Source organism: Cricetulus griseus, chromosome 2 (genome assembly GCF_003668045.3).
Source record: "Cricetulus griseus strain 17A/GY chromosome 2, alternate assembly CriGri-PICRH-1.0, whole genome shotgun sequence".
NCBI classification, from domain to species: domain Eukaryota; kingdom Metazoa; phylum Chordata; class Mammalia; order Rodentia; family Cricetidae; genus Cricetulus; species Cricetulus griseus.
The window spans coordinates 397,840,685-397,865,768 of NC_048595.1; the positions used below are offsets into that span (position 1 = coordinate 397,840,685).

General features: G+C 50.4%; 1 protein-coding gene across 2 annotated transcripts; it reads left to right on the top strand.

The window, feature by feature from the left end:
* Window positions 1-5,146: 5,146 nt before the first annotated feature.
* On the top strand, window positions 5,147-19,825 carry LOC100771838 (keratin, type II cytoskeletal 7). 2 transcript variants are annotated; one of them, XM_027396635.1, is made up of 12 exons: window positions 5,147-5,171; window positions 5,335-5,397; window positions 5,983-6,090; window positions 6,632-6,700; window positions 7,595-7,806; window positions 9,699-9,759; window positions 11,664-11,759; window positions 12,117-12,281; window positions 13,104-13,229; window positions 15,961-16,181; window positions 19,095-19,129; window positions 19,514-19,825. In XM_027396635.1, the coding sequence occupies exons 5-12, from the start codon at window positions 7,622-7,624 to the stop codon at window positions 19,669-19,671; spliced, it is 1,047 nt and encodes a 348-aa protein (XP_027252436.1). In that variant the 5' UTR covers window positions 5,147-5,171; window positions 5,335-5,397; window positions 5,983-6,090; window positions 6,632-6,700; window positions 7,595-7,621; the 3' UTR covers window positions 19,672-19,825. The 2 variants fall into 2 exon arrangements, with proteins under 2 accessions (XP_027252436.1, XP_027252435.1); XM_027396634.2 differs by lacking the exons at window positions 5,147-5,171; window positions 5,335-5,397; window positions 5,983-6,090 and having other exon boundaries at window positions 6,166-6,700.
* Window positions 19,826-25,084: the final 5,259 nt, after the last annotated feature.

Genomic DNA, 25,084 nt, shown 5'->3' on the forward strand with positions numbered 1-25,084 from the left:
AAGGGTTGTACGACCTCCAAAAGGGATTGTGACCCACACTAGAGAATCAATGTTGGGAGAAACTACTGATTCAGAAGTTGAAGTGGCTGAGGTCACTGTTGGGCGTTTTCCTCGGTCACTGTCCACCTTATTTTTAATTTTTTTTTGAGACAAGAGAACTGCCTAGCTTTGGCTTTCCTGGAACTCTCTCTGTAGACCAGACTGGCCTTGAACTCACAGGTATCCATCTGCCTCTGCTTCCTGAGTGCTGGGATTAAAGGTATGTGCCATCACTGCCCTGCATCTACCTTAGTTTTTGAAACAGGGTCTCTCATTGAACCCAGAGCTCACTGACCACCAGACTCACCCTGTCTTTGCTTCCACAGCACTGACACTACAGGTGGCTTTCATCTGGGTGCTGGGAATCTAAAGCAAGGCCCTCGTGCTTATACAAGCACTTTGGCAGCCCAGTCATCTCCCCAGCCTCGTAGCTCTGCCATTTTTGTGGGCTACACATCGCTGTGCAAATGATCCAGTTTGAGGCTGGAAGCATCAGACTGCTACACAGCTCAGCATTCTCCAAATGCCTGCTGGTTAAATAATGAATAAATAAATGGGGAATGTGACTAAGGTAACCCTTACTGTGGACTGTGCCTGGTAATACACTGAGCACAGACCACCATGTCCACGGAGCCATCAGCCACCTGGTGCAGGTTCTCACTGGCCACCACCAGGAAGCACTAGAACTGCCGCTTCTGGTTCTCTGAGACCTGGAACAACAACCTCTTGAAGTTGGGTCACCCTGCACCCAGGGGGATAGAACTTGAAGTTGACTTCATTGCTACAGCCCATCTCTAACACCGATAGCTTCCTGGCGGGCCTGCAAACTCTTGCAGTTTGCTGAAGAGCTCCCATCTCTTGCTTGCCATTTGTTCATTGTATATCAAGTGGACCTCAACAAGAAGTAGGGAAACCACGTTCTGTATGTCTAGTTCCAGAACATTCATCAAGCAGATAGGAGCTGCCAGGCTTCTGGCAACCAGAAAGAGCATAGGCTTGTGAAATGAGGGACAAATTAAGGAAGGTGGTGTTCTAGATCTAAGGGCAACCTCTGGGCCCTTAGATGAGAGAGGCTGGGAATGTCCACCAGCATGACAGATGTGTCGTTGATCAGCTCACATGGTGGTGTCTCTGTTATTGGGTCTTTTTGAGGGCTACAGAGCTCCTAGCACATCATAGATGCTTCGCTCCCCATTACTTAAGCACACAGGATGGACACTGTTGAGTCCTACTTTATAGATAAAGAAATGGAGTCTCACAGGGGTCAGCTATAAGGACACATAGCTGGGCTGAGACTGTATGAGTCAAATCACTGTCACCCTTTCTGCTGGAGAGCTGTGTGGCTTCCCCTGAAATAGCTTAGGGGTGCTCTTAGGGTGGAATGTCATGATGACTGAGACTAGAAAAAGCCCATACATGGGATAATCAGGTGTGGGGCATAGAGGAAGCCCTAAGTGAATGAAATCCCCAGTGAAAGTGGGCTATTGTCATGGGCACTGCTGTGTCTAGGTCCTCAATGTCTAAGACCCACAGGAATCGGCATAACCTCCTTCAGGTCATGCTAGGGAAGTGGTCTAAGTATAGATAAAGGTAATGTGTACTGAAAATGTTCCTAGCTTCTTCTGCCTCCCAAATATTTCGGCCTAAAGACTACTCCCCAACAGAGAATGCTCCCCAACAGAAAGTGCTCCCCAGCAGAGTGTTTCCCAACAGAGTGCTCCCCAACAGATAGTGCTTCCCAACAGATAGTGCTTCCCAACGGAGAATGTTCCCCGATAGAGAGTGCTCCCCAACAGAGACCATTCCCCAACAGAAAGTGCTCCCCAACAGAACCTGCTTAGCTAATCCTGCCTCCTTGTTCAGCTGTATCAGTGACCCAGCCTCCCTGCTCAATTGTATATAATAAACATGCTGTAGCTTCTCCATCAGAGAGTGAAGTACAGCCAATACCAACCTTTCCATGTCTGTGCATTTGTCTTCATTCCCTCATAACCCAGTTATGTCAATCCCTGGAGCCACGCTGGATGCAGCAATCACTTATAGAGAACTCGGGATTTATTCACCAGAAGCAGCAGGCAGCCTAACTTGTCTTGCACCACCTACTGTGAGCATCTTGAATATGTGTCCTTGTCTGCCTTTAGCTCCTTTTCCTACCACAGAGCTGGGGCTATTCCTTGTGTGCTCCAGCAGGTCTCTTAGGTGCATCCTGCTGGACCCTGCTCCACTGATTTGCATAAGTCTCTCGTGTTTGCGATCCCATCCCATGTGCCTAGGTCTCTCCTGTTGTAAACATGCCTTTATTTAGGCTTACTTCCTGCTTAAGTCACTTTCCTTTCCTTCCAAAGGGTCCTTCCGGAGCTGGTGATGGCTCGGTGGCTAAAGGTGCTTTTTTGAAAAGATTTATTTATTTATTTATTTATTTATCTTATGTGTATATGTAACTGCCTGCATGTATGTGTGTGCACATTGTGCATAGTTGGTGCCCATGGAGTCCACAGAGGGTGTCAGATACTCTGAAATTGGAGTTACAGATGGTGTGAGCCTCCCTGTGGATGCTGGGAACTGAACTCAGGCCCTCGGCAAGAGCACCTAGTGCTCTTAACCATTGAGCCATTTCTCCAGCCCCTGAAGATGCTTTTTTAACTCTGAAATATTTTGCTAATTTTCCCTGCAAGAGGAAGTGCCAATCAATAACCCCAGCAGCAAAGGACAAGGTTTGCTGTTACCTCCACAGCCATTCACATGGAATGCTGCTAACTTCAACTTCAGTCTTTGGTGACTTGACAGGCACAAAAGGATTTCATGTCTGAGACAGAGACTTGTTATGGAACTTGGACTGGTCCTCAGCTCACCATCCTTCATTGTCAGCTCCCACAGTGCTGAGGCTGTGCTTCCGGCTTCTATTCTTTCTCCCACCCCAATATGAGTGGTGCTGAGCAATCCTTCACATCTGCAACTCATTTTCCTTCTTACAGTTTACACTTTGCTTTATTTGTGGGGTGTGTGTGTGTGTGTGTGTGTGTGTGTGTGTGTGTGTGTGTGTGTGTATGCATATGCCTTCAGGTACTCACAGAAGTTGAAAGTCTTGGATCCCCTGGAGCTAGCATTACAGGTAGATGTGAGCCACCTGACATGGGTGCTGGCAACCTAACTAGGTGCTCTTAACCACTGAGCCATTTCTCCAATTTCCCTACTGTCATCAAGTATTTTTTACAAGTAATCCAGTGGTTCCAATTACTGGGACTTAAATCTTAGCTTTTCTACATACTAGCTGTGGGAGGCTGGGCAAGGGACTTACATTATTTGCACCTCCAATGTCTTCTCTTTAGATGGGGACAGTAACTGGGTTTGGTGACACATGCCTGTAATCCTAGTTCTTAGGAGAGTGGAGCAGGACCATCAAGAATCTGAGGTCAGCTTGGACTATGTGGTGAGAACCTGTCACCAAAGGTGGAGGGGAAAAGACAGACATCTCCATGTCACAGGTTATAGCACTGGGACAAAATGGTTCAAAAGGTTTTAACCAGACATATGTGCAGTAAGCACTAGGCTCACAGCAGCCCACAGTCTTCCTGTATGTCACACTCTTCTGGATGGTGATTTACAGTCACTTTCTTCTTAGCTGTCAGTCGCATTCTCCTTAGCCTTTGTCACTTACTTCCATTGTAGGTGCTATGCTCTGTGCAGAATTTTTTGTGTGCCACTATCAGAGATTGAGTGTAGGACCACATGCTGGCCAAGCATTCTGCTACTGAGCCACCTGGCCCAGTGGTCCACACAGAATGCCAAGTGGCTTTTAGTGTGGTTAGAAGCACTCACATTCCAAGACAATGGAAAAAGAATTTTTTCCCTTTAAGAATCAGAAGATATGGGCCTGAAGAGATGACTCAGAGGTTAAGAGCACTGGCTACTATTCCAGAGATCCAGAGTTCAATTCCCAACAACCACATGGTAGTTCACAACCATCTGTAATGGGATCTGATGTCCTCTTCTGGCATGTAGGCAGACATGCAGAGCACTCACACATAAAATATTAAAAAAAGAAGAATCATAAGGTGTATTTTTACATTTCTGAGCTATGAATAATACTTATGGATATTTCTCCTACTCAGTGGGAGGGACCACAATGTCCATGGGCCAGGATGGCAGGGGCCAGGTGTCCAGGTTGGGGTCTGTGGACAGAGGTAGGGCTAAGAACCTGGGTCCACTTCTGTTTGCTGGCTGTTGGTTCCAAAGGGTGCTTAATACAGAAGTCAAGAGAGTTAGAGGACAGGTGAAGTTTACACTTGGCTTAATGTGAATGAGTGTGTGTGTGTGTGTGTGTGTGTGTGTGTACACTCTCTCTGTGTGTATATAACAGAATGCTGTCACTGAGTTGGCAGAGGGCAATGGAGGAAAGAGTTTGTGGGGCTAAGCCAGGATCTAGCAAAGTGATCTCTGTGAGATCCAGCAGGAACACTTGTGTGTGTGTGTGTGTGTGTGTGTGTGTGTGTGTGTGTGTGTGTGTGTGTGTGCTTGTGTGGATGCATGCATGTGTGTGCCTGTGTGTGTATATGTCTGGGTTCAGATGAACCACTACACTGAACTCCTTGGGGCAAGAATTTGGTGGGAGGCTTCCAAGGCTGTGAAATCCGAGATGAGAGACAGAGAGAAAGAGAGAGATAGAGAGAGAGAAAGAGAGAGAGAGAGAGAGAGAGAGAGAGAGAGAGAGAGAGAGAGAGAGAAAGTGGGGGGTGAGAATGCTGCTGCTTTCACCTGACACTGAGTGGCCTCTCAGGTTGGCCTGGGAATGTGGGGGTAGGAAGAATCTGGCCAGTACTGGAGCCTTTAAGAATGTTCCAGGGAGGGGCAAGAGGCCCAGGGAAGATGTGAGGTAGGCTCTGGAATGAGGAAATATCTCTGGAGCCTGTGTGTGGTGGTTATGGGGGACTGAGCCTGGCATGAAGTGTCCAGACACCTTTCTCTTTGTAGTGTGCTTCCCAGCTTCTGTTAGACATTTGCCCTGAAGGAGCCATGGCCTAGGTAGGGCGAGTGACTTGTCTAGGTCATTGCACTTGCTGTGCCCTGCTAGGATGCCTCAGCCCAGCTAGAGAAAGAAGAACTTTTGGTGTGGTCAAGATACAACCTTCACAGTTAAGAATGGAGTGGGGAGGGGGAGAGGATGCAGAGAGGTACAGGGAGCCGAAGAGTTGATGAAGCGCTCTGAGGATTGGGGGTCTTCTTTGCCTGTTTAGGGGTTTCTAACTGAAAAGGCAAAGCAGGAAGAACATTCTATTCCTACCCTCCTCCACCCAGGACTTCCCTAAAGACTTAGTCAGCTCACCAGGTGGGGCTAGAAGTGGGCTAAAGGCTGACCAAGTGAGTCTGGGAAACTGGGAGCGGGGGGGTGGGGGGGGTGGGGGGTGGGGGTGGGGGTAGGGGGTGGGGGGATGGGGTTGGAGGGTGGGGGGGGAGGGGGGTGGGGTGGGGGGAGCACTCAGAGGTATAGTAAGTGTACTGGCACTGGCTGCTACAGAGTGAGAGCAGACTTGACCATTGATGCCCTTTTCAGGTAATGGGAGCCAGGACACACACGTGTGGACACCAGTGTGTTCAGTTGTGTATCCAGACCAGCACGAACAGACTCCACGCATGTATGCTCATATGCATGTGTCTAGGAGTGCACATTCGGGCATCGCAGCAACCCATAGAGTAGTATGAGTAGGGGGTGGGGAAGGTCCTCGGAACTTAGGTGGAATGGGGGAAAGTGTACTGCAGTTAGGGAAACAGCAGTGAGGCTCATTACCTTGTCAGGTTACTCAAGAACTGAGCGTCAGATCTCTCCAGGAGTAGCTGGACTGGGGAGGGAGTGTCTTAGAATGCCTTAGGCTTCGCTAGCCAGTGGGTGAGGGGTTTCAACTTTCTCAACTGGAGCTGAAGTTCGTCCTGCATTTCCTTTTGCAGCACTTGGCTTCCCAGCTGGCCTCAGGAATCTGGGTATTCACTCCCCAAGCCTGCTGCAGGAAGCCTTCCCCTGCCAACTGTAGTCTCTTCAAGATTTCTGAACTACAGGTGCCTGAGGTGGGGGTGTCCCAGGATGGCTTTTTTATTTTTTATTTTTTATTTTGCATCCTGCATACATTTCTGGCCTGGACTGAGAGCCTGGGCGGCGGCTGGGGGCGGCGCGAGGGCAGTAGGCGGCCCCATAGGCCCCTGGCGGCAGAGAATGGTGGCCAGCGGCCAGCCCCGCCCTGTCCCCACCTGTGTGTGCTCAGCGGCCTGTCTCGAGGGATAAAAGGTCGCAGTCTGCCTGGGGTCAGCTAGTTCCCTCTGCTCCTTGCCCGCTCTGTCTAGCCAGCTACGTCCAGCCGCTATGTCCATCCACTTCAGTTCTAGAACCACTGCCTTCCCCGGCCGTGGTGCCCAAATGCGCCTGAGTTCGGGTCGTGCTGGTGGCTTCAGCAGCAGCAGCCTCTATGGCCTGGGCACCTCTAGGCCACGCGTGGCCGTGCGCTCCGCTTATGGGAGCCCGGTGGGCGCTGGCATCCGTGAGATCACCATCAATCAGAGCTTGCTGGCACCGCTGAGGGTGGATATCGACCCTACCATCCAGCAGGTGCGCCAGGAGGAACGTGAGCAGATCAAGACCCTCAATAACAAATTCGCCTCCTTCATCGACAAGGTGAGGTCATGTGACCCAGCCCCAGCCATGGCCTAGCGGTTCACACCTGCATCTGTCCTGCCGGGAAGGAAGTGAGGTCACCCCTGCCTTTGGAGATAGGGGGAGATGGCCTGGTGAGGGATAGGGACTGGGTTGAGGGACCTTTGATAACAACCCTTTTGAAGGTATGCTCCCTAGCTGTCCATTCCTGCCATTCATGGGCTCCTAGGGGTGAGAGGCAGACTCAGAAGGGAGCCAAGGGGAGCTGAGGCCTGTAGTCCTGCCTGGCCCTCTGGCTAGGGCCCACTCCCCTGCCTCAGTGTCTCCCTTTCAATCCTCCTGCCTATACTATTTTGCCCAGAAAGTCCTCACCAGAAGCTCTTCCCCCGCCGCCCACTGCCCTAGACCCAGGTTCTTGCCTTAATGGTGGGCGGGACCATCATAACCCAGTTCCTGGTTCTCCAGGCCGCTGGTTTCGAAGCAGCTCCTCTTGCCTCCCAGCATCAGGCTGACTGTTCCTTTTGGTCCTGGGATGGTACCCTGAGGCCTGGCTGGAGGAAAGAGGAAGGAGAGAAGATACTGAGGAAGAAAGAGAAGTTCCAGCCTAGAAGGAAGGGGCAGTCCAGTTAATGGCCTAACACCCTCTCACCTCTAGTTTCAGAGAAGAAAGGGGCTATCTAAAGGGCAGAGGTAGAGAATACCATTGAAGCAAAATTGGCTATAAATCCTGATACACCACTGAACCAAGCCCACCTACTCCACCTCTCCCACTTGAAATAGGGTCCTAGAGGGAAGGAGTGAGCATTGGGGACCAATTGGTGGGTATGTGGGCTCTTCTGGGTGGCTTCGGACTGTTTAACACCTGTGGTGGTGTGGTCTGGCTGCTCAGGCGCCTCCTTCTCCACACCCCTCCAGGTGCGCTTCCTGGAGCAGCAGAACAAGATGCTGGAGACCAAGTGGGCACTGCTGCAGGAGCAGAAGTCCACCAAGGGCAACCGGCTTCCCCGGATCTTTGAGACCCAGATTGCAGGGCTGCGACAGCAGCTTGAGGCACTGCAGCTGGACGGGGGCCGCCTGGAGGTGGAACTGCGAAGCGTGCAGGACGTGGTGGAAGATTTCAAGAATAAGTAATGTCCCTGGTGTCACTTGGAGGATCCCAGCCTTGGGGCAGTGTGCCTCTTACTCATGGGCACTCTCCAAGTGTCACTGGTTCAGGGGTCAGAGTGCATAGCTGCCCAGGATTAGAACTGCCTGAGCTGCCTTTGCTGATACAGTCCCTGCTTTGCCTTTCCCTTTTCTCCCCAGGGGATGTTGCTGGGGCATTCTGGTCATTTTTTTTTTCTGGCTTAGTCAAGAGAAATAGCACAGTCTACCCTGACAGTCCTGGTTCCTTTTGGGTGCCTGGCTAAACCCCAAGGCCTTAGGTGCCAGAGGCAGAAGGTATCCCATGATGAATGTTTTAGAACTTGAAGCTCTCATAGATTATTCTAGAACAACTTTTTTTTTTCCTGTGCAGATGAAGAATTGGAAACCAGACAGTCTATGGGGCTTAGTCGAGATTGCTGCATAGTGGGTCATAGGAAACTTGGTCTTGAATTTGTGTCCCTAACTCCCAGATGTGGGAAGTAAAGAAAAGGATGGGGATGGCAGGGTGGGTCTCAGGGCAGAGCCAGGGAAGAGGCTGCCAGAGGCAGGAAGTCTGGGGCTTTGTGGACATGCCTTTGAATGCTCCTGTGGGTCTTCTTTTTTCACTGATCAGAAAGCAAAGCCTAAGGCTTGAGCCGGGCCCCACCCTGACTCCCTGCCACTAGGCACTGGGGGCAGCTGATGTGCTCTGTGGTTGTGTGACTAAGCAGAGCCAGGCATACCAGCTCTGACTGAAGAACAAACAGGACCTCTGGGGAGTGTCTCCCACCAGCTGCTTCCCTTGGGCAAAAGTCAACAGATTCATCTCATAGTGGGTAGAACCAGGTAGGCACAGGGCAAGGGGATTCTGGGTAGCCAACCAGCAGCCTATGTTGTCAGGCATTCAGCCTGCACCCATTTCCCCCCGGAGCAACTGGTTTCTGTGGAGCCAGGCTGAGCTCTAGGCAAAGGGTGAATGAGAAGCTGGCAGCAGGCACAAGGAAGGGCATGGGTGCTCTGAGAGCTCCAGCCAGTGCATTTGGAACCCAGCAGCCCAGCAGCCCAGCACCAAGACAGGACATCAGATAACCTTGTAGATTTGTAGCTTCTATGGTACTGAAGTGGCACTTTGCATACATGAATATCCTGAGCCTGGCTGGCACTCTGCTTCCCACCAAGGCTTCCAACACTCTTGGCAATTCCTGTGTGCTGTGGAGCCCTTGTTTCTTCACTGCCACCTTCCAGTTTATTTTCCCTCTGATTCCCCACATATACACTGGAACAAGCTAGTGCACTCTCCTCATCACAGAGGTCCTCCCAAAGCCAGATGCCAGCTCCTTGAGAAGAAGAGAGATTTGGGAGAAAGAAAGTTGTAGCTACCACCCAGCCTGGGCACTTCAAATGTGCTCTGTCCTGATTCTACAGGCTTTCCCCATTTGAACTTCCTCTTTGTACCTCAGGGGTCAGCCTAGCTAAAGGTCAAGGTGTGTGCAGTGGAGTCAGCTGCCAGGGGTTAAGCCAGGGCTTTGCCCCTTTGCAGTACAGTGACTGGGACAGGTGACCTGCCTCTGTATTTTCAGCTTTGACTATATTGTAGGGCTGTTGGGATGGGGAAGTGAGTTATCTCACAGGAAGTGTATGACAATGCAGGCCCCATAAAGCAGCCCCTAAGCATGGCTAGGCTTGCTTCTCCCACCAGTAGGTGCAGCTTCTGGCTTCCAATTTACATACATTTCCCTAGCCCCTTCCCGCCATGCTGGACTATCTGCATGGAAGTGAGTAAAGATGGGTTTTGTAGCTGTGCCACCTGCTCTCTCAGGTGCGTCACTGAGTGTTAGGTGTGACTGCTCCTAGGCAAAGCTGGGCCATGACCACGTGCCCCCCCCCATTTCAGGTATGAAGAGGAAATCAACAGGCGCACAGCTGCGGAGAATGAGTTTGTGTTGCTGAAGAAGGTGAGGTGTGGTGGCTCTGGGGTGCTGTCTCACACACCGGGTGAGACCAGGCAGGGGCCTTATACCCCAGGGCTAGGCCCATGGTCAAGGCCTGCCTTGGACTAAACAGAAGGGGATGATGAGCTTGGAGAAGTCTCAAAGCCACACTGGAGTAGTTCAGCCTGTGTCCACATGCTCTGTGTTCATGTGTGCTTGTATGTGCCTTTTCCTTTCTCTGTGCCTCTCTGTGTATGTGCTTCTCTCTCCCTCTCACACTCTCTCTCTCTCTCTCTCTCTCTCCCTCTCTCTCTCTCTCTCTCTCTCTTGTTCTGTCTGTCTGTCTGTCTGTGTGTGGTTGCCTCTCCCCGTGTGCTTCTGCGTCTGTGCCCCCCCTCAGTGTGTGTGTGTGTGTGTGTGTGTGTGTGTGTGTGTGTGTGTGTGTGTGTGTGTTTGTGTGTGCACGTATGCACCCGTGAACATCACATCTCTGGTGAGTGATTAGGGTTGTTCCCAAACCTGTAGGATTAGAACAAAGACCAGAAGATAGAAGTTTGAGAGGGATGTCTTAGCCTCATATAAGGAAGTGTCTTCTAGGGGTCAGAACTTTTTATCCCAGACCCCAGGGCTCCTGGGTGACCTCAGATGTTTACAGAATGAACAATAAACTGTCTTAAGTCAGGATGAGCTCTCTGTTCCTGGAGATGTGCAAGTGGCCTTTGGGAAGCTGTAGAAGTGTCTTAGAGGGATTTGTGCTATCTGCCTTTTAGAATTCCGAGTCCAGACCCTTTCACCAAGCAGCTCTGCATTCCAGGCCCTGCTGCAGGCATATACCCTGGCCACACATCAGGCCCTTGAAGACTCACAAGGTCAACTCAGAAAGTGTAGGTAGGAGAGTGAGATAGTCAGTCTTCCTTGGCAGCTTGACTGGACTTAGAATCACTCGGAAGTTGATGTGGTAGTACACACCTTTAATTCTAGCGCTTGGCAGCCTGAGGCAAAGGATTGCAAGTTGGAGGCCAGCATGGACTACATAGTGCATTCCAGGACAGCCAGGGCTACATAGCAAGAACCTGATTTTTAACTATTATTACTGTTAATCACTTGTAACATTTCTGGGTGTGTCTGAGAGGGCGTCTCCAGAGAGAGGTAACTAAGGGAGGAAGCTAGGGCCCTGGACAGAAAAAAAGGGATGGAGAGAGATAGAGATAGATAGATAGATAGATAGATAGATAGATAGATAGATAGATAGAGCACCAGAGCCAAAAGAGCATCAGAATCCCTCCTCCATCTGCTTCTGGTCAGCCATGATATGAGCTGCCATGTCTTCCAGGCTTTCTCTGATGTGGTGCACTGAGGCTTCTGAAACCCAGAACCTGGACAAATCTTTCCTCACTCACATTGTTTCTGTCGACATTGTGGTCACAGTGATGTAAAAGCACTAACAGAAACCTGGCTCCCACCTGGCTGTGACCTGGGCTCACTGGCCTTGGAGTTACCCAATGCTTCCAGCGAAGCAAGCCAGCTGGATTTGCTCATCCTTAGGAGGGTGAAGGGGGATCTGAATGGTTGATGCTCTGCTCTTACATGGACTGAGAAGTTGAGGCGTTCAGTATGGAAATGACTTGTTCTGGGTCACACAGCCAGTGTGCCTGAACCAGGATTGTGTCCACACTATGAAGCATTTGGGACCTGGTCACGTGTTTGGTTTGGGGCTCAGGGTCTCTGGGCTGAAGGTGTTGGGGAGGCAATGCTGGTTATGGGGTTGCATGGAAATGTCACCCATTCAGCTTGCAACCTAAAGGGTCATGGAATAAGTTTCTGGGGAGGCAGGGCTGTTTTGTCCTGAAAAACTGGGCAAGATTGACTGACTGACTGTTCTCTGTCTTGAGGACATGATGTCACTCTATCCCGTCTTTCAACCCCAGGATGTGGATGCCGCCTACATGAACAAGGTGGAGTTGGAGGCCAAGGTAGATAGTCTGAATGATGAGATCAGCTTTCTCAAGACCCTTAATGAGACGGTGAGTTCCAGGGTGGGTGGCGAGTCACTTTCTAGCCTTAGGAAGGAGATCCACTGACTATCATGTGGCAGGAGTTGGGCCATGACTAGGTACCCTGAGGGCACCTCACAGGAGGAACTGTCATGTGCACCACATTGTCTCTTTATTTCTTTTAATCCTACTAGAGTCTGCTATTTGAGATGCTAGCAGCTGGGCAGAACTATTCAGTGTGTGTTGCATCCGTGCCCCTACTGCCTGGCCATTCTGCCCACTCCAGGGTCTTCTTTTTCTTTTTCTTGGGTGGGTTCCATTGTGGTATGGGAACAGGGATGGATCATGTCCTAGACATGCATTCAGTGTCCTGTCTGGTCCCTGCAGGAGTTAGCAGAGCTGCAGTCCCAGATCTCAGACACATCCGTGGTACTGTCCATGGACAACAGCCGCTCCCTGGATTTGGATGGTATCATTGCCGATGTCAAGGCCCAGTATGAGGAGATGGCTAACCATAGCCGGGCTGAGGCTGAAGCCTGGTACCAGACCAAGGTGTGTGGCTATTTGGGGACATCTTTCTTCCTTCTGCTAGGCTCTGGGTGGAAGCTTCCTTTTTCTTCATCTTGTCTCCAGCCTTTGGGACCTGGCAGGTACCAGTGATTAAGGCCATGGTATGCTCTGGAGTTCAGGGTGAAGAAGGTTCCCAGGCTAGTTCCCTGCCTTAGGCTTGAGGCCAGGCTGACGGGGCAGAGGAAGAGGAAGGAGACACATAATGATAATAGTTCAGTGTCATAGAGCTGATCTGGCGGGGCACACCTCTTCAGGGCTAGGTCTTAAGTGTTCTGTCGCTTTCACATGTTTAATCCACAGAATAGCCCTTTGATGTGTGCACCACTGCGGCTGCTATTCTAAACACAAGGCACAGAGAGGTTAAGTGAGTTTTCCAGCTCTCACAGCTCACAGTAGGTGAAAGAGCAGGGACTAGGTCCTGAAGTCCATTGTTCCAGGAACGGGAGACTCAATTGTTACTGTAGAGTCAAAACAGCTGAGAGCAATGTGCTAAAGAAATGGGAAGGACATGGGCTAGAGCAGTGTCACTGAAGGAAGCCAGAAGCCAGAAGCCAGGTCTAAAGGGTGCTTAGGGTATGGAGCTCAGCAGTGCGCATGAGTAGAAATACAGCCTTGGACCCATGCTAGGAGGGGATGGAGATACCCTGTAGTTTGACCTTTTGGGGCAGGAGTGGGGGGTTGGGCGGTAGTGGTGGCTGGGAGGTGTCTGCCTTTCCTGGGAATGAGTTTCTGTGGATGGGGAGAAGGCTCCGGTTGCTGGCAGTAATGGTCCATCCTGCCATAATTGTGTTCATGGCCTTTCAGTTTGAGACCCTCCAAGCACAGGCTGGGAAGCATGGAGATGACCTGCGCAATACCCGGAATGAGATTTCGGAGATGAACCGCAACATCCAGAGGCTGCAGGCCGAGATTGACAACATGAAGAACCAGGTGAGGACCAGCCCTCCTGCTGCCTCATCCCTGCTTCTTGGGAGTGAGAGGCAGCTAGCCAGGTCAAGGTCGGGTGAGTCTGGGAGGCCTGGGCCCAGGTGGGTGCAGCTCACATCTCAGGCCCCTGGTGAGACCTATAGGGTGGAATCATTTTGTCCAGACCTGGTTTGGGGTTGAAAGTCAGAGTCATAGCTGGGCATGGAGCCTGTGGAAGTGAACTCAGGTCGCCTACCCAAGGGGAACCACTTTGACCCTGAGCCCTGTGCTTGCCCCTAGCTCTGGGCTCTCAGCACATTGATCAGAAATCCTTACATGTCCCACCCGTCTTCACTCTGGACAACACCCCTTCTTCCTTTTGCTCAGGCCATGCTAGCCTGCTTCCTGAATCTTGCCTTCACTATTCATGCGCCAAGGCCTCTCAGTCCCCCTGGACTGTGATTCTCCCAGCTCTGTCTATGGCCTTTGCTTTATCATCTACGGGATTTAGGACCAGAGTCCCCTTGTAGGGTTGCCTTCTTCAAACACCCAGTCACCACACCGGCAGCCCATCTGAAGTTTGTTGAAGCACCTTCTACTGTCTGGAGTGTTTGAGGTTATTAAGTTATTGAGTATCTTCACCCCACTGGAATTGCATGCTCCTTGAGAGTGGAAGCCATCTGTCTGGCCCACTGGTCCCATTTTCTAGAACCTGCCACACCATGGGACAGAAGTCTCAAAGGAGAGCCTGAGAGCACATGCATTTTGTTGGAAGTTGGAATTGTGGGTGTGGATGAGGGAAGGGTCCCCTAAGTCCTGGCTGAGATGCCAATGTGGTCAGGACAATTCAGCCTGAGCAGACGTGTGCAGTGGGAGTGGGCAGAGGATGTGTGCAGCAGCCTTAGCAAGCATTTCACTGAATTGGAGTAGGGATGGTGGAGTGATTTACCCAGGAGTAAATAGCTTTCCCGGAGCCCTGCAGGTGGGTTTATACACAGGGCAGCTGTTGCCTTCTGGCTTGGATTCAGAGCTGTGAGTAACCCAGTGAAGCACTCTGGACTCTTGGCCAGAACAGGAGGCTCAGATTAATGAATGGTCCTTTCTCAAACTGCATAGCCTTCACCACATCCAGAGCTTTCAGGTGCTATTACCCAGATGGTAGCCACCCCTGAGGGCCTCAAGGGGCTGGGAGGGGTCTCTAGAGGCAGGGAACCGGCCCTGCCTGGCTCAGGGGACATAATGTAAGAGGACTCCACTGAGTGGAGTAGAGACGTCAGCTGAGGGAAGAAGACCCTAGGATGGAGAGAGGTCCTTTTGAAGGGCAGAGAACCCCTGGGCTGGAGTGTGGGGGATGGGAGAGCGAGACAGCTCTTGTTAGTGGCTGTGTTAGCCAGTTATCTACCCATGTGTTAAAATGCCGTAGGGAACCAACTTAGTGGAGAAGGAGTTAATTTGGCTCATGGTTTTAGTCTCTGATCATTGAACTTAATCACTCCGAGTTGGTGGCTATGCAGAGAGCATCATGGTGTGGGGGTGTGGGTGGATGGTAGTACAAAATTCCTCATTCTTACCTCAGCCAAAATGCAGAGAAGGACCAGGGTTCCTCATTCCCCTTCATGGACATATCCCCAGTGACCTCAGTTCCTTCCACTAGTCCTGTCCCCTAATGGTACTGCCTTCTCCCAATAAACACCATCAGCTGGGGACCAAAGCTTCACCACAGCCTTTGAGGCATGTTCAAGACCCGAACTGTGATAGTGGGGAAGCATCCAAAGCAGGGAAGCCCTAATGCCAATAGTAAGTGGTAGCTGCTCATGGCAGACACCAGCCTGTGGGAACTGCGTCACCCCTGCTCCAACCACCTGATATAGTATTGGATCCAAGCCTTCTTTCTATTTGAACTAGTCACACCTGGTGCCCGTTTCTTATTTTTAAAAAATACCTTTTAATTAAAATGTAATCACATCACTTCTTCCCTTTCCTTTCCTCAAATCTCTCCCATGTCCTCTACTTACTCCCACTCAAATTGCTGGTTCCTATTTTAAAGGCATCTGGTTCTTGTCATCTACTGATATTTGTGACCCAACTGGGATCCCATGTCCTTGGTGCTCCGGCTAGGGGTGGGTAGGTGCTAGGCTTTACAAGTTATAGTAACATGGATTGAGCACCTCGTATGTGCTAGGAATCATGTCAAGACTTTGTGTGTCTTTTAAAAAAGACTTTAAAATTTTTATTTTAAATTTGTAATTTTTAATTACAAATTTTGACTTACATTTATTTGTTTTACTTTATGTGTATCAGTGTTTGTCTTGCATGCATTTTTGTGTATCATATGCATCCTGGGACTGGCTTTATGGATAGTTGTGAGCTGCCATGTGGGTGCTGGGAATTGAATCTGGGTCCTCTGCAAGAACAACAAATGCTTTTAACCCCCAAGCCATCTTTCCACTTTGACTTTGTGTGTCTCATCTCTCCTTACTCTCAAGTATCCCTATGGAATAGATGGTATAATCATTACTCTTTTAGAAAGAGAAGACTTTGGCTAATCCCTGCAAGGCTACTCTGCTAGAAAGTGGCAGATCCTAGGCATTGGACCCTCATATCCTTGTGTCTAAGCTTTAGGATTCCCTGGTGTTTGGGAGAGTAGGAAGGGCCATTGAAGCCATCATAAGCAAGATGGACGGGTGCAGCCTGGGTCAGTAGGAAGGTAGTGGTCAGCTGTCCCCTCTGCTCATGATTTCATTACCGCCCACAGCGTGCCAAGTTGGAGGCCAGCATTGCTGAGGCCGAGGAGCGTGGGGAGCTAGCACTCAAGGATGCTCATGCCAAACAGGAAGAGCTGGAGGTTGCTCTGCAGCAGGCCAAACAGGATATGGCGCGGCAGCTGCGAGAGTGCCAGGAGCTCATGAATGTCAAGCTGGCACTGGACATTGAGATCGCCACCTACCGCAAGCTGCTGGAGGGCGAGGAGAGTAGGTGAGAGATGCAGGCTGGCAGGTGGTCCTGGAGATCATTGAGGTCTGGACTTTTTGTTGATACACTTACAGGCATCTCCTAGGTGTCCCTTCTTTGCAGGGCATAGGGTGGGAGGGACAGGGTGCACAAAGTTTATGATTGCTGCTTAACCTTTTAGAAAATGTCCTTCTAGATGGTAAGGCCATGTGGCAAGTCCCTTCCTAAGCAGGGCCATTAGCAGGTCTATTAAAAATCATTTATTTCTTGGCATGGTGTATGCACACATGTGTGCACAGGTTCCCACATTCAAGCTGATGCTTGGAGGTCAGAGGAGGATGTCAGTGTCCTGCTCCATGATCATCCTGTCTCCTGCCTGCTCCCCATAGCACCGGGGTTACAGGCATGTGTGAGGCCACACCTGGCTTTTTATGTGGGTTCTAGGATTCAGATGCAGGTCTCCATGCTTGTTCAGCAAGTGCTCTTACTCACCCAGTCATTCTCCAGCTCCCAGCAGGGCTCTCTAACTGATCCTCAGCTTGTTTTCAGGGAGGCAGGTCATGAGCATCAAGCATCACTTCCAGAGGGACAAGCTGTGGTTCAGTTAACTGAGGGACAGGCTAGTGTGCAGCCCAGGCCTGCTGACTGCTGGCGAGACCGCTTTTCATGGCTAACTGGGCTACCCATGTAGCACTCAATGTGCCAGCTGGATTTCCTCTGTCCCCAGAGCTGTATGCATAAGGCTGGCAGGGGCCAGGCTGGCTTCCTGAAGGATAGAGCACCTCCATCTGAGGTTGGCTTTGTTCTTCATGGCTGCAGGGGCTGATGCGGACATACAAAGCTGTACCCTGGGGAAGTTTAGGGTTTGGAGAGGTGAGGGAAGCAACCATGTTGGCAAAAGCACTGGAGTAGACTTGTTAGTCTTCATTTGTTAGAACCCGGCATAGAGTCAGCTAATATTTAAGCCATTTTTGCCCTCAGGGAGGAAGTGCATTTACCATGGAGATGAACACCTGCAAAGGGAAAGTTCAGAAATCAGGAATCTTTACTTTTTTTTTTTACATTTATTTATTTGCACTTAAAAAAGAAACTATTTAAACACACACACACACACACACACACACACACACACACACACAGAGAGAGAGAGAGAGAGAGAGAGAGAGAGAGAGAGAGAGAGAGAGAGAGAGAGTATACATATATGCCACAGTGTGTGTGTGGTGATCAGAGGAGAGCTCTTGGGAGTAGGTTCTCTCCTTCCACCATGTGATTGGATTCAGGTTGTCAGACTTGGTGGCAAGCTCCCTTACCTGCAGAGCCCTCATCCTGGACTTGCACTTTTCAAATGCTAAGTTCATTGGAGAACCTCTCTCTCTCTCTCTCTCTCTCTCTCTCTCTCTCTCTCTCTCTCTCTCTCTCTGTGTGTGTGTGTGTGTGTGTGTAGGTAGGGATGTGTTGGGCAGGAGTGGGGGTGTTTTGGGGCAGAAAGTCTAGGTGGTAGGAAGAGGGGGAGAAACATGGTGGAGAATGTAGGCCAGAGGTAGACGAGGGCCTGTGTACCCTATTTAGTAACATTTATTACCTTATTTGTATGTACTTTTATTTACCTCCCTGGCTTCTTTGTGAGAATTGGAACTGAACATTGGAGGCATCTGGAAGACAAGCAGTCACACAGGCAATCACACAGGCTGTCCCACAGGCTGTCCCACAGGCTGTCCCACAGGCTGTCACACAGGCTGTCACACAGGCTGTCACACAGGCTATCCCACAGGCTATCCCACAGGCTGTCACATGGGCTGACACACAGGCAGCCCCATCTAAGAGGCCTCTCTGTACCTTCCTAGCAGCACCGCACCCTGATTCTTTCTGTTTCAAGTCTTTTAACCCCCTGAGCTCTTTCTGGGCATATCAGGAACTGTGGCTCTGAAACCTTCATAATTGTTTTGAGTTTGTAGTCTTTGAGATACAATGTTGCAAATATAGTCACAAGGTCAATATGTACTTAGAATTAAGGAAGAATTAAATGGGTCAGTATAATTTGGACATCAGGTCTGTTCCCAGTGAGTCCCAAGACATGGAATTGCTGCTTGGTGGCACCCTGCCCTTGACTGCTCCAACTTCTAGAAGTTCCCACCATTTGATCCAGCATCCTGGAAGCATCCTGAAAACCGGACTCTTTTTTTCCTTCAGTTTGAGGCTGCTGAGGCCAGCAGATCCTCGTTGTTCCTCCCCCATCAAAGTAAGGTGTCTATCTCCCCTGCCAAGCAAACCGAACCCCAAGGCCAAGAGCTTGGTGACAATGGGACTATGAGTCACCAAACAAACACACCCAGCTGTCTCAGATTTTTAATTTCCACTGCAAGACCTGTTTCAGGCCCATGGGTGCTGAAAGCCACCCACCTTCCCCCACCCTCGAAGTCCTGGCTGGAGCTAAAGTCAATCAGTCAACAATTCAGTAATTATTTTAGCACCTGTTAAGTAATTGCTAGTTCCAGGCCTCATGCTAGGGGCCGGAAACAGGAGTCCAAAGGCAACATCCCATTTTGAGAACTTCTGATGAGGAAGGGCAGGCCTGCTCACAAATAATAAGCATGGTAACCATTTCTTAAGCCCTAGGTGTTAATGGGGCTTGTAGGGAAATTGCATGCAGCAATCATCACAAACAAACCTGTCATCTTGGTTCTGGAGGTAGGCCCAGTTTAGAGGTGGGACTCAAAAGCTCTGGAACTTTGATGCAGGTCGTGTAGACAGTTGGACGAGGGGTCTCAGTGGGACTTCCCACTCATACTCCTCAGCCATTTGAAACAAGGCTAAAGACAAGCTGGGAATAAGAAGGAAAGGATGGAGATTCTGGTAGGGTCTGGAGGCTGGTGCCTAGCAGTGCTAGCTCCACCCTGAGGTAAGAAGCCGCCTTTTAGACTTGTCCTCTTCTTCCAGGTTGTCTGGAGATGGAATGGGCCCTGTGAACATCTGTAAGTTCTCAGCTACCCACTGAGCTGTGTAGACTTAGCTGGCTTTTTAGCATGGTAGACTGGCCCAAGGGTCCTGGCTTGGGGGATTGGGAGCCTCCCCTTCCACACAAAGTTCTGGCAGGTTCAATGGACCTTATATCCACCCAGCTCAGTCCAGAGTAAGAAGGCAGGTGTGGGTGTAGGGGGAAGCCAGGTAAGGGAAGGCTTTGAGCCTCTATGGAGGGGCCCTTGCCACTGTCAGAAGTTTCTTTTAGGTTGTGAGGGCTGGGGGGGGCTTTTAGGCAGGGTCAGGAGAGGGACAGCTGTGGCAGGAAGGTGGGCTGGGGGAAGGGTGGGTTCCCTGGATAGGGGAATATGCACTAATCAGACCCTCTTCTCATCCAGCTGTAGTGAATTCCACTGGGAGCAGTGGCAGCAGGCTCATCTTCGGGGGAACCATGGGCAGCAATGCTCTGAGTTTCTCAAGCAGTGGGGGTCCTGCGGGTCTCAAGGCCTATTCCATCAGGACCACATCTACCACCCACAGGGGCCCCCACAACTGAGCACATATAACCAAGCTTGTGGGCTTGGAGAGTGCCCATACCCCTTTGCCCACATACAGGAGGACCCCTCATGCCTCATGTCCCGGTCCCAAGACGGGAAGATGGTCTGAAACTGATGCTGGTTTTAATAAAGTTCTTCTCTGAGTGAGTTTCATTGGGTAGCCAGGAATGATGTGCACAGGGAGCAGAGGGTATGGTGTGCTCAGGGCTGGGGTTCAGACTGACAGGGGTGTGGCTCTAAGGTATTGATCCCCTATCCAGGGTACCACCTTGGCCCCTGTCTAGGCCAGGGCTGATTCCAGTTCTTCTCCTGAGGGCATTCAAGAAGGCCAGAGGGAACAAGTAGCAACAAGTGGATGTTGAAGTCCTTTTCCTACTTGGCGATGTCTGCCTGCATCCCGTGCCCTCTGTTGCCAGTCTATGGTCTTCTTGAAGTGAGGTCACACACGTTCAGCTGTTCCAGGCTCTGGACTTTGGTGGCCCAGCAAACCCCAAGACACACATCCTCTGCCATTCTTGGGATTTAGGACTATGTGTTCTGATTCTCACAAGGGGGACCTCTGCAGCTGAGATTCTCTTGGGAGTGACAGAGGGAGATCTGTTATAACAGAGGTCTCAGAGCCTAGGTTGTGGGTAGAGAGCCTGTGTGCCTGAATCCTTGGATAGAGGAATGGCTGTGTTTACATACCTAGGGAGGGAGGAGGGGCCCTCTGTGCTGGAGCCTCCAAATGTCTGGGTCTATGCTGTACAGGCTCAGGTGTCTTGAGCCTATGTATTGAGGTTTTTATTCAGGACAGCATGGGAGGGGCACTGGGGAGCTTTTTGAAAGTCTCCAAGTGTGAGGCCCACAGGGTAGGGGTGGAAGCAGCATAAGGTGGTTAAAATAAAGATCTACGAGTGAGCTTCATTGGGTAGCCAGGAGTGGGTGGGCATGGGGATCAGAGGATGGGGACCATCATCAAGGATGTGTTGACTTCTAAGGAGTTTATGTACTTGACCCTGTGGGGATGGAGTTTTGAACTTGGGTGTAGTGTGGAGCAGGGCATGGAGGAAGTGGACCATTGGTGTCTTAGCAGCTCTGAGTGGTGAGGTCCTCATCCAGGGGTTGGGAGTCCCTTTCCATGTAGGGTAGAGTCTGTCCCTCAGTGCCTTTGTGAATCCTTGGGTTTGGGTTTGGGGTTTCCCAGCCCATTCCCTGCGCCTTGAGCATTATGCTGTGTAGAGTGGATAAATATCCATTGACAGGGTTGTCTCCCTGGCTCACAGCCCTGAAACAGGAAACCTGGGCAGCAGGGCAAGGTGGGAGGCATGGTTGTCAGAATGCACCATCGGTGAATGGAGCTTTATTAGGAGGGCAGAGCTCAAGCGCAGGAAGCAGAGGGGGTCCAGACAATGGAAGTTGGACCCTGGCAAACTGGAATGTGGTCTGTCACCACAGATATGATTGGATGAAGGGTTAGGGTCCTGGGGTCAATTTGTCTCATAGAAGCCAAAAGTATCCAAGCTCCAAGGGCATCCTCATTCAGAACTGGGCCTTTGCCCAGAATGGTGAGGAAATGGACCAGTGAGACAAAGCCTTCATTGTGTGAACTGTTCTCAATAGTCTTATCTTCCAAGTGCAATGGAACAGCCCACTGAGCTCTCAACAGTTAATGTCTTTTCTAACCCAAAGTTCCAAAAACCTTCCACACTCTTCCACAAAACAACATGGTCAGGTCTATCACAGCAATACTCTACTCTCTTGGTACCAACTTCTGTCCTAGTGAGGGTCACTATTGCTGTGACAAAGCACCATGACCAAAGCAACTTGAGAGGAGAGGGTTATTTGGTTTATACTCCACATCACAGTCCAGCATTGGAGGGAGTCAGGACAAGCAGTGCAGGAACCTGGAGGCAGGAGCTGATGCAGAGGCTGTGGAGGAGTGCTGTTAACTGGCCTGTTCCTCATGACTTACTCAGCCTACTTTCTTATAGAACACAGGACCACTGGCCTGGGGATAGCTCTATCCACAATGTGTTGGGCTCTCCCCCACCAATCAATCAAGAAAATGCCCTATAGTGTTGCCTACAGCACAACCTTATGAGACATTTTCTCAACTAAGGATCCCTCCTTTTAGATAACTCTGTCTCTATCAAGTTGACATAAAACTATCCAGCACACCCTGTCTCAAAAGATAATGAGGAAAGTATGCAAGGAAAACACTTGTTATTGACCCCTGTGCATATATACACACACACTACACAGAGACACACACACAGAGACACACACACAGAGACACACACACACAGACACACACACACACATGTGCACATGCATAAGCATATACTGCACATACACATATACACACAAAAGCACACAATACTATGCATACATATGCACACACACACCAACACACACAAACACACATTCACACATATGCACGAACATACATGAACACATATACTACACATACACATGTACACATGAGCACACACATGTACACACACAAACACACATACATGCACACACACATGAATGTGTACAGACATACACTGCACATACACATGCACTCGCACATGCACATACACAAGCGCATACATGCATACACACTTGCACACACATGCACACATATGCAGCTCTTGTTAGAAGGCTACTAGAGCCCCAAAGTCCTGTGGTCCCACAAATTGATGCTGTGTTTTTGCCGCTGGCCCCAGCATATCAGAGGGAGAGGGTTACATCAGCTACACCCTTGTCTAGCTCAATCAGTTGACGACTCTTTGTACAGAAACATGGAAACATTAAAAAGCTTACTCATGTACTCCAGGTTCTGACCTTTTCGCTAGTCAGTGTGTGGTGTCACAGTTGGGCTTCTAAGATTACCTCTCTCAGGTTTCTTTGGCCCATATCCTTGTTGAGATCAAGTTATTTTCTCCAACGTGGACTCACTTCAGCATTCCTGGAGCACAGGATGTGGCAGAGCTGAAAAGGCAACCCTGCCATCTCAGGAGCCCTGCTGGGGCCCAAACACAGAGGTCACTTCTTGCCAAAGAGGCCACCAAGACCTGGCAGTCTAGCAATCTATTGCCATCGATTGACTTTTTAGCCTCTAAAATTTAATTCCTTGTAGATGAATGACCGGTCTTAAATGATGTAGTGATCATAGATGTGGTCAAGGCCCAGAGAGTCGGGATGAAGGAGGGGAAGTCAAGCGGCTTGCAGGAGCATGTCTGGGGTCACCTGGCAAACCTCAAATGAAGCAGCCAGCATTGTCCAGCTGGCTCATAATCATCCAGGCTTGAGGTTGGGCATCAGCGGAGTGACTCAGGTCTTACCTTCTACAAATGAGAGAGGTTGGGAGACGGGGATGGAGGAGAGGAGGGCCGCAGAGGGCTGATGGGCAGACACTTGCCCCATGCCAGTGATAGCTAGTGTGTTCTAATGCAGAGATGGCGGCTGAGGGAGCTGAGTGTCAATGGTTCCTGCCTTCTCAGTTTCTTGAGATCACTCTACCCATTGCAGGCCTTGCATGTCCTGGGCCCTGTCCTGGGACCTAGTGAAGGCTCAGAGTAGGAGACACTTTCTGCCCTCAAGAAGATTCCAGTTTGACCTTTTGACAAGGCCTGAACGATTGGAGGCAGAACCAAATATCTTCAGGATTCTACAAGCTGTGATGCAGAGGTATTGGCAACTGGTGAATAGAGAAGACCTGAGCACAGGTACAGGTGATGAGGGACGCAGGACTGGCCCGTGTGTCTGCTCTGGAAGGCAGTGAGGTGATCCTGGAGCCTCAGGAGGGCAGACTTGACTCCTTGTGGGGTGGCAGTCTGGGGAGGCTGCGCTGGGTGGGAAGTTGTTCAGGAATGAGGAACAGGTGGGGAAAGAAGCACATGCTTGTGACAGGAGTGATCTGAGCCCAGTGATAGGAGTGTGGCAGTGAACTCGGGGTGGGGCTCTGGTGGCTAAGCATGTGAAGGGTGGGGCTAAAGGACAGGGGTTCTGACTAGTTTCATGTCAACTTGACACAAGTTAGAATCATCAGAGAGGAGGGACCCTCAAGTGAGAAATGCCTCCACAAGGTTGGTTGGGCTGTAGGCAAGTCTATAGGATTTTTTCTTAATTAGTGATTGATGGGGAGGGCCTAGCCCATAGCGATCCGGGGTTCAGAAAAAAAAAAAGTAGGGTGAGCAAGCTAGGAGGAACAAGCAGCACTCCTCCATGGCCTCTGCATCAGCGCCTGACTCCAGGTTCCTGCCCTGTTAGAGTTCCTGTCCTGACTTCCTTCAATGATGGACAATGATATGGAAGTGTAAACAAAGTAAACCCTTTCCTCCCCAACTTGCTTTGGTTATGGTGTTTCATCACAGCAATAGTGACCTTAACTAAGACAGCAGGGTGGCTTATTTTGAGGGGAGGATGCTACAAGGGGAGCTGGAGCTGTGCTCCAGGCCTTTAGGGACAGATGAGGACACATGGATCAGGCTGTGGGAATGGACTAGAAGAAGAGGAGTCACAGGGATGAGTGAGAAGGTTACCCTGGGACATAGGATACTGGCTTTTCTAAAATGCTGGTTACCAGTGTGGGGCAGGCCTAGAATTCGTTGGCTGGGGCAGGCAGAGAAGAGGGAGTAGTGAGACTGGCACAAAATATCACACACCCTTGCATGGCAGCAGTATTTATTGAAACAGAGATGGGTCAACCCAGAAGGCAAGGCACCAACAGACAGAACCGGAAAGTGGCCTCATAGCCCCATCCCATCAGCTCTCCAGTGGGCAGTTCCCTTCCGCACAGGCAGGGGAGGCCTGGAGCAAGTATGGAGTCTTTGAAATGTGTAAAGGTGGCCTGAATGGCAAGACTTGTTCAAAGACCCCCAGCCAAGGACTGTAGGTAGCAGGGCTCCCCAGAGAGCAGACTGTTTTCTGGGAGGCAACTCAAGAAGTATGGCTACAGCATGTTGCCCCTGGGAAGGCAGTAGTCAGGGAGGTAAGCAAACACAACCAATGATAGGCAGGTGCTTGCTGCCTCTGAGGCCATGTACCTGGGGCCAGAAGTGGGAGCTGCCTGGGGAAGGTTCTCTCTGGTTTTTGGTGTTGGGAGGAATGACTGGTGGTTATGATTGTGCCTTGACCCAAAAAGGCCAAGCTTTATTGTCCAGCCACCCAGTATGACCAGTAGAGTCTCTGAGGGCTTGGTGAATGATACAAATCAATTATAAGTGTTTGAAGACAGACAGGCTGGACTTAAGGGACAGGTTGGGAATAACCTTCTAAAGTGAAGCCAGAGAAGAACTGATAACTCCCTAAAAGCAGAAGCTGGAGGAGAGTGGCCCTGAGCTCTTTCCTCCTATAGGAACATCTAGAATATTCTGGAAGCAAGCACACATTTTCCTTTCATACATCACTCCATTCATGGACAGACAGTTGGATGTCCTGGCA

Bases quoted from the DNA above. Each gene is read 5' to 3' on its own strand.
- LOC100771838 (XM_027396634.2), top strand. From the start codon at position 6,392: ATGTCCATCCACTTCAGTTCTAGAACCACTGCCTTCCCCGGCCGTGGT. The intron at 9,760-11,663 runs GTGAGGTGTGGT...TTTCAACCCCAG, and splicing joins AGTTTGTGTTGCTGAAGAAG to GATGTGGATGCCGCCTACAT. The intron at 11,760-12,116 runs GTGAGTTCCAGG...TGGTCCCTGCAG, and splicing joins TCAAGACCCTTAATGAGACG to GAGTTAGCAGAGCTGCAGTC.